Raw genomic sequence first — 8,667 nt, forward strand, 5'->3', positions numbered from 1 at the left:
TATATATATATATATATATATATATATATATATATATATATATGTGTATATATATATTTATTATTTTTTTTTTTTTGTGTTAAAAAATTCTCAATGACAAAAAAATCTTATGTTTTAACTCAATATAATTTTTCAACATATACAGATAGAGGTTTAAAAGACAAACATATTTTTCTAATAGAAAAAACCCTGGAAAGGGAAAAAAATCATAGGGTCTAGCCCACTTAAAGTAGTCCACTAAGAAATTGGAAGTACAGAGATTCACTTTTCTCTTGTATTACAAATATGGGATTATAAGATGATGTTGGTGCCAACAATAGCAATAGTTAGCTATAAAAGCTGTAGTTGGTTGATATAATGGTCATAGTTAACCTTAACAAATTATTAGTGGTGGTCGGCGGCGATCTTTGATGACCGGTGGTGAACTTCTATGGTTGGTGTTGAACTTTGGTGATCAGCAACAACAGCCAAGATTTCAAATCTTCCTCCCCCCTTCAAGTGAAGAATGGGAGTTCATTTATAGTTATTGAGAGGGGCTTTTGGTAAAATTAGTCAAACTCTCAAAACACTTTATCGGACGGTCTATATTAGTTCCCTTGATCTGATGTAGTTCTTTCAACATTTTAATGCCTTAACAACATCAAAATTGAATGATTTTACTTTCATTAGATTACTTTAGTCGAGCCACTTAATTTAACTACAAGCATACCAAATTTTGAAATCGTTTGTCCTTCCAATTGAAACATCAAAGTTTATTACTATATTTTAAATGTTTGATCTGGGCTTATTTGGATTTGGATTGGAAAACTTTTTGGATCAATGGGTTTGTCTTATCGAAATGATCATTTTGACTATAAACTTTCAAAATTGGGGAATGAATGATCATTAATTTAATTTAGAATACTTCTAGCTCAAAACGCATCGAGATTCGTTTCTAATGATAAAAATTTATTGATAACACATCAATTATCTCCTTATTTTCGGATGTTGATGTTTGTGTCATTCAAAAAAATAAGTCATTGAAAAATTTTCCATCATAATTTTATATATTCTTGAAATTTGAATGCTGATCGGAATGAGAATCTTTAACATTTTAAATTATTCAAATTTACTCATAGATGTTTTATGAAGTTTTGAAAATGTAAAAATCGAGTCCAAAATATAAAAAATAATGAAATAGATACTTTCTGGAAAAAATGACTTGATCGTGTTGTTTTTATCACTACTACTGAAGGTGTAGTCATTTGGGCGCAAGTATATGCATGCACAGTGCATATTTACATGTGTGCGAGCAAATGAGCACAATAGTGTGCCTCAGAAAATAACGGGGTCTGCAGACAAGTACGAGCACAATGTAGCGGTGTACGTAGAAGCACACAAGGGTCCAATGTGCACTCGCACGCAGGCAAAAGGCTTTGAAAACCATTCCCCGCACCGAACAATTTCACATAAATGATGCCAAACTATTGCATGCTAGAAAATTCTCAATGGCAGAGAAATTTTATGTCTGAACTCAGTATAGTTATCCAGCACATACACAGATAAAGATATAAGAAAACTAGTTTTTTTACGTGAAAAAAAATCATGGAGTCTGGCCAATTCAAATTAATTTACTAGAAAATTCAAAATAAAGAGGTTCACAATTCTCTTGTATTTGAAAAGATGATATTATAAGATGATGTTGGTGACTACAATAACAATAATTGGCTACAAAAGTTATAGTTAGTTGTTATGATGGTCGTAGTTGGTTATAATAAATTACGGATGGCGATCCATGGTGGCCTTTGGAGACTGGCAGTAAATATTGATGGTCGGCGACGAACTTTCGAGACTTCAAGCATTAAGTTTTAGTAGTAAGATCACTCTCTTCTCTTCCTCCCCACTTCAAGTAAAGAATAAAATTTTATTTATAGTTATTGAGAGATACATTTTGGTAAAATTGGTGGTCAATCTCCCAAAAAATTCCATTGGACGATCCACATTAATCCCCTTGATCAAATATAATTATTTCAACGATTAAATAGCTTAACAAGATCAAAATCAAATGATCTTAGACTTGTTGGATTCCTTTCATTGAGCCGCTCAATTTGACTATAAACATATCAAATTTTAAAATCATTTGACCTTCCAATTGATGCATCAAAACAATTAACTATACTTTAAGTATTTGATCGGGCTTATTTGGACTCGAATTGAATCACTTTTGGTATCAATGGACTTGTTTTAACGAGACAGTCAATTTGACTATAAACTTATTAAAATCGGGGGATGGTCATGAATTTGAATTTAGAATATTTCTTACTCAAAAAGTATCGAAATTTGTGTCTGATGATAAATAAGAGTTTTTATATGAGAAATGTTGGTGTGTGTTCAATTGTAGAAATTGACAATTTTTGTTTTAGAATAGAAGATGGTGTGACAGGATTGATTGAGGAGGAATACCGATCTAAGAATAATTCTTGTCCTTATATGCACTATATAATGAAAGGTATATATTTTTCTAGTGGTTGATTAAATATTCAACATTTGCGTGTGTTATATTGTTATCATTAGAATCAAAAAAAAAATTTACATTTTTGTTGGGAGGCACAACTTTAAAAGTTGCCTCGGATGTTTCTTACCGGAGTTTGAACATCACATTTTTAGGGAAGCAAAGAAGAATTAGCTTCTTGATTGTCAAAAAAGTTACAAAACAAGTTCAAATATGTGACAATGGGCTGATTAACTGAATCAACATTGCATTGCACAATATCTTCTAATGTCAGGTAGTACCATTAATACATTCAAAGTGAGAAATGCACATCAACGGTGCAAAATTTTAATGTGAATGTTCGTTTAAGTTCAGTGATAACATTTTAGTGTGAAATATGCATGCTACAATGCCCTTGCAAATGTTTGATTCAGGCAACATTTTGATTTGATGAGAATAATGTTGAACTCTTAGGGCTTTGAGAGCTTAGAGTGCTCAATTTTAAGAAAGAAGACCAAGATCTGATTTTGCCATAATATTGACTACATAAGAAAATATGTTGAGCTCGGCTTATTTGATTGATGATTCTAAGATTATTCCCTTCCAAGATTAGATCGCAATGAACATCAACGCTAAAAGCTTTGAGATTTACAAATAAGGATATTTCTTTGATCTACTTGCTCAAGGATTCGCACTTGCTACATCAAGAATTTTGTTTATTGATACAGGGATTTAGGGTAGGAAAGAATCCCAATACTGGGAACTATGCCAAAAGTCAGGTGGCAATAGGACGTGGAGGTATTGATGGCATGGATACTTGAGATCCGTGCATGCATGACTTTACTTTGAAATAGATGGTTCCCTTGCTGCAATAGCTGAAGCTATAACTCTACCAATCATGCAGCTCAAATGCTTTTATTGTGGCCCCGCTAACCATCTCCTACAAAGAGAGGCTGAGAATGCGGCTCCATCCACCTCCACCACTGCACAATTGTAGAATCCAAGAGAGAGAGAGAGAGAGAGACTATGATGGGCAAAACTTAATTTAGGAAGCCAAAGAATACAACTCCACAAATTTATACAACAATTAGCAAATAAAGGTTTCAGAACAGTAGAGCCGCACAAAATAAATATAATTCTAAGCACAAAAATTCGTTTCCACTATGGCCTTGCATTACTTCACTAACTGACATACGTTCCAGGTTTTGCCTTCTTGAGATGAAGCCTCTTCATACCAGCCTTGTTTCTTGCACCTCACGTATGAACAAAAACAGCATATAAATCAATCATTGGGAACTATTTGTTTTATAGACGAATATAGAAAACAACAAAGCTACATAGAAGAAATTTCAAGAAAGAAACGCTGTAAATTAGCAAATTATTTTTGCAGTAGAAAATCTTTCAAGCTCATCAAAAAGTAATAACTAGAAAATTGTGAAGACTCAATGATGTTATTGTTGATTCATAATAACAATGACGAAGGAAATGAAAAGTAGCTCATAATCTTAATAAAGATAAATATATACATATTTTTAATACCTAATGCAGTGCACCATAATCCAGCAAGAGCATCAAGATATTTTTTCCCATCAATGTCATAAACATAAGAACCCTGCAATTCACATCAAATTATATATGTAATAAAATGGATTGTACCATAGAGAAAAGTTCCTAGTTTACAACTACATAGCCAAATGTAATAATAAAAAGACAAAATTTTACATAAGTGCACGGATAAAGTGCCTAAGACTGCTTTCATTGGTCTAGCAGAGCTAAAAGATGAAAGGAATTTTCAACTACAAAGTCGATTGCAATAGGGTCCAAACGTTGAAAAAAAAAAACAGAATAAAAACTAAAATTCTTCATTGTAGGTCACTTGCATGTGCCTACCCTCCCACCACATCAAGTGACGTAAAGGTCGCACTTGGAAGGTGTTTGCTACAGCATGATCACAGCTCGCCTATGTATCTCAGTTGTTGACCTTCATGTATTTACTGCAATGCGACACGATCTAACACGGTGTCAAAGATGGACAATGAATTATGGATGGGAAATTAAGCAAATTAGAGTCAAAATCTCTCGATTGCAGTATGTGAAGCACTGGCACCCCAAAACAGGTGCCATAAACTTGCAGAGCACATTTTGAACACGGGCATTGCTCTAACACGGGCCGATACGTATCTGACAGAATTCAAAATGTGTTGAACCCTTACCTTGAGTTCGGCATTGCTTGATACTGCTCAACACAGCATCAAGCAGGAGCGGGACACGGGAGCAAAAACATGTGCTCATCTTAGCTCTTGGTAGAAGTAGAAGGTCAAGTGGCAACTCAAAATAAAAGCTGCAACGTTCTTGAACAATCCTCAGTATCTCATCAGTATTCTTGAGCAGTCCTCATCATCGAAGCCCTACATCAAAGCAAAAAAGTTGCAAGCCACTTCCACTATGAGCGGCCCTAATCAAAGTGAGTCCGTTGTCAAGCGACATTGATCGAAGCGAGTCCGTTGTCAAGCGGCCCGAGCAAAGCAATTACGTCATTGACGCAGTCCAGAGGTTCTTTCCCACCTCTTCGATCGTCCAACCAAGTGATGACTCAAGCCCTTATAAAAAATAAATAACTCTCAAGAGCTGAAGGTTTGTTTTTTTATATAATTTGTTTTAGCTAATTTCTTTACTAATTGAATTTTTTTTATTCTTCATGATTGAGTATACTCTCAGCTAAGATTTTGAGTACTTTGAAATCTCCTTATGATCTTTTTAATGAATTTATTAAACTTTTAGATCTTATTGACCTTCATATTAAAGGGTTAGCGTTATATTTGGTCCAATCACACAGATAATGATATTTTGGCTGAATCGAACTGTTTTCTTAATGATTGTATATATTTTTTTGTAATATCTTTAAGTGAAAAATATTAAAAATATATATTTATATTAATAATTCCTTAAATATAAGAAAATATGTTCATATCATTTCGTATCCTACCTTTTGCAATTATTTCATGTCATCATATTATGTCATATTGTGTCTTGTCGTGTCGTGTCGTGTTTGTACTTCATAGGTTGCAGTCAAATATGCCCAAACAATGCCCATTCTCAAAATAGACTTCAGCATTATGTCTGAAGTATCAAAATCTCCTGAAGGAGACCTTCTGTAATTAATTCAATAAATTATGACGAAAATGATAGTCTACAAACCCAACATTGTATGAGTCCAACCTAAATAACCCTAATCATCATCGAAATTGCTTAAATTACATATATTCAAAAATTAAACTCCACTAATGCGTACAGGCATTAAAATCATCAAGGGAGGGCCCCTGGATTGATTCAATAAATCATGACGATGGCAGCAAACGACATCACACAATTTTGAGAGAAAGCATAGCACTCCTGATAATGCCCTCAAAATGGGAGTGACGTCAAATGCTACCAAATTTTCTAGTGAAATAACTTGCATAAAACATCTTCAAATTAACCTACTGAACATGACTTCGACTAAATGATGGAACAAAATGTAAAATAAAATAAAAAATGAAGATTTAAAAATATCATGTAAGAAGCATTGAATAGAAATGGAACACTTACAAGGACCTACAGTGGATTAACTACTCGACGACGAGCATGAACAAAAACGAACATTTGACCATTCTTATATTGAACAAATAAAAAAAACAAAAACAAAAATGCAACAATCATTGAACTTTCAGAATTTGGTTGCCATATATGAACAAAAATAAATATGATAGAAAAAAGTTGAGCAAGACTTACAAGCCCGCTAATGAGCATGAAAAAGTCTCTCACGAGATTTAAGAATGATAAGAAGTATGATTTAAAATTACACCTAAAGACGATTAAATAGAACATCTGTCCAATGGAGAAGGAATGTCACTATAGGGTTCAACTTTAACGCTCAAATAAATGCCAAATGCAAGTAAAATATAATGTTTAAAGCAAATAACAAGATTCTAAAATGCCTCATATGTGACTACATCTACAACATATACAAACATGAGAATATAATCCATTTTTATCAACAATCTAAAATAAGGCTTTGCATGCATTAGGATGTTAACACAAATAATAAAATATAAATAACTTAAAGTCTTGTGTATGTGTTCTAAGGCATGCTTTAATTGAAGTGCATTATCTCAAAAAACATGCAAGTTGTCTTGAAAAACATAAGCAAACTTTCTAAACTATACTGAAGGTTTTTGAGTTCAAGTATGTTTTTATGTTCCCTGATCAACACGTTGAATGCCCAAACATGCAGTCTAAGAATACTACATGGCCAAAAGATAAATTTGAACTCAAATTACTTCTATTTTGAGAAGTGAGTAAATCTTTTGAAAGAATTATAATTACTTCGAAAATATAACTCTCATTTTTCAAAAACCAAATTCAAATTCGGCAAGTTAGACATGTTCTTAAGAAAATCATCTTGTCTATAAGACAAAACCATAAGGCCTACTTGCCCATTATGGCATTTCTCTTTATAAAAAAAGAGTTAATATGACAGATACTTTGAAAATATTCAAGTAATAAACTTCAATCAAATTGTAGATGTACATAATGTATTTATCTTGATGATGGTTGCATTGCAAAAAATCTCAACAGAAAGAATATCTATTTTTAAAAACTCTAAAATTTAAGTATAAACCTTTCAAAAAATCATATAAATTTAAGAATATTTAAGTGAAATTCTATCAAATAAAACGAACCATCTACCCATCAAGAGTAACAAATGTAAGATTAATCTAAACTCATAAAGAATAAATATCATATTAAGTGTTCTCCTATAATCACTTTCAAAAGGTTCATGCAAAAAGGGAATTGGCCGATGTCCTGTATTTACATGATTTTGCTGCAAAATAGTAAGAAAAAAAACAAAATTTATGGTAAAAGCTCCATGTCCAGATAGTTCAAAAAAAATTACATCATTATAATACGATCACGATTGAATTAATGCTAACGATAATTAAGAATAATATCTTTCTATAAAATTTCAATATGATTTATTGTGAAGTATAAATGCATTTAGAATTTCGTCATATTGTTGAATATATGTAAAATGTGCATGAATGTCATTTTGAATTGATGCTGACAATAATTATGATTTTTTTATTAACATGTTAAGCATGTTCATGAAATATATTTGCTTGTAAGAATTTGTTACATGTGATTTATGCATATGATTTATGATTTATCTATAATGCATGCTTTAAATAGGAATTATGATTTTAAGAATGTCGTCAATGTTGTGCTAGGTTGCTAGTACATGAATGTTAATAATTACATATGATAGGGAAAAATTCTCAACTTCTAGTAGTCACATTGAGACATAAATTTGAGAAATATTTGTATCAGACGGCGATGGAAAGTAGAGAACTTTTGGAATCAAAAGAGGACTATTGATAATTGTTATGTTGGGAAGGGCTCAACTTTCATCAATAATTAGTTAGCATCCGGGTTCGGTGACGACCCAATGATGTGAAATGATATGAAAATAGTCATATCTTATACAATTACGAATGACATTCCCATAATTACAATGATTGATTTTGAAATTCTTATGGATATTCCTATGATTGCACATAAATGAATGAAACGTGTTTATACAAATGTCATAATTTATTGCATTTCATGTCTTCATTTAGATATTTTACATGATTAAAGCATATTGTGATATGTTTTATTACCTGCATATGAGCTACCTATGATCATGCACGTTGCTTCTTTTTCATCTATAAAATCTTATTTTAGACTTGATTATTTTGTCGAACCTATTGTAGCTCACTCATATATTGTTAACTTTTAGGAAGAGGTGATGAGTAGTAGTCGGGGTATCCAGGTGTGAGATTGTACAGCTTTTGCATTTTAGTTTTGGAGATTGTACAGACATTTAAGTACGCACCTTTATTATTTTGGATTTAACAGCTCTTTATATATATTTTAATGATATGATTTTCCACGCTTCAAAATATATGTGAAAGTGAATGAATCATAAATTAATCGTGTAAGTTTGTGACGATTGAGCTAGACTGCTTTTTAACCCACTGGCTCTTGGTTGTCTAAGTAAAGGTGCTATTGAGAATTTGGACTAAGTCGTCTGCCTTCATAAAAGGAGGGTCAGTTGAGGTGTGAAAAATAGTGGTATCCAAACATAATTATTGGATGAAACGAATGATGAAAGAGTG

General features: G+C 32.2%; 1 protein-coding gene across 2 annotated transcripts in view; it reads right to left on the reverse strand.

Annotated features, from left to right (window-relative positions):
- LOC110020253 (gamma-aminobutyrate transaminase 1, mitochondrial) overlaps positions 1-8,667 on the reverse strand; it is a 78,470-nt gene that overhangs the window by 60,082 nt on the left and 9,721 nt on the right. For both annotated transcript variants that reach the window (XM_020718286.1, XM_020718287.1), the window contains exon 4: positions 4,010-4,082. In XM_020718286.1, coding sequence (XP_020573945.1) covers positions 4,010-4,082 — 73 coding nt within the window. The remainder of the gene's footprint in view (positions 1-4,009; positions 4,083-8,667) is intronic.

Source organism: Phalaenopsis equestris, unplaced genomic scaffold (assembly GCF_001263595.1).
Source record: "Phalaenopsis equestris unplaced genomic scaffold, ASM126359v1 Scaffold000094, whole genome shotgun sequence".
Lineage (NCBI taxonomy): Eukaryota > Viridiplantae > Streptophyta > Magnoliopsida > Asparagales > Orchidaceae > Phalaenopsis > Phalaenopsis equestris.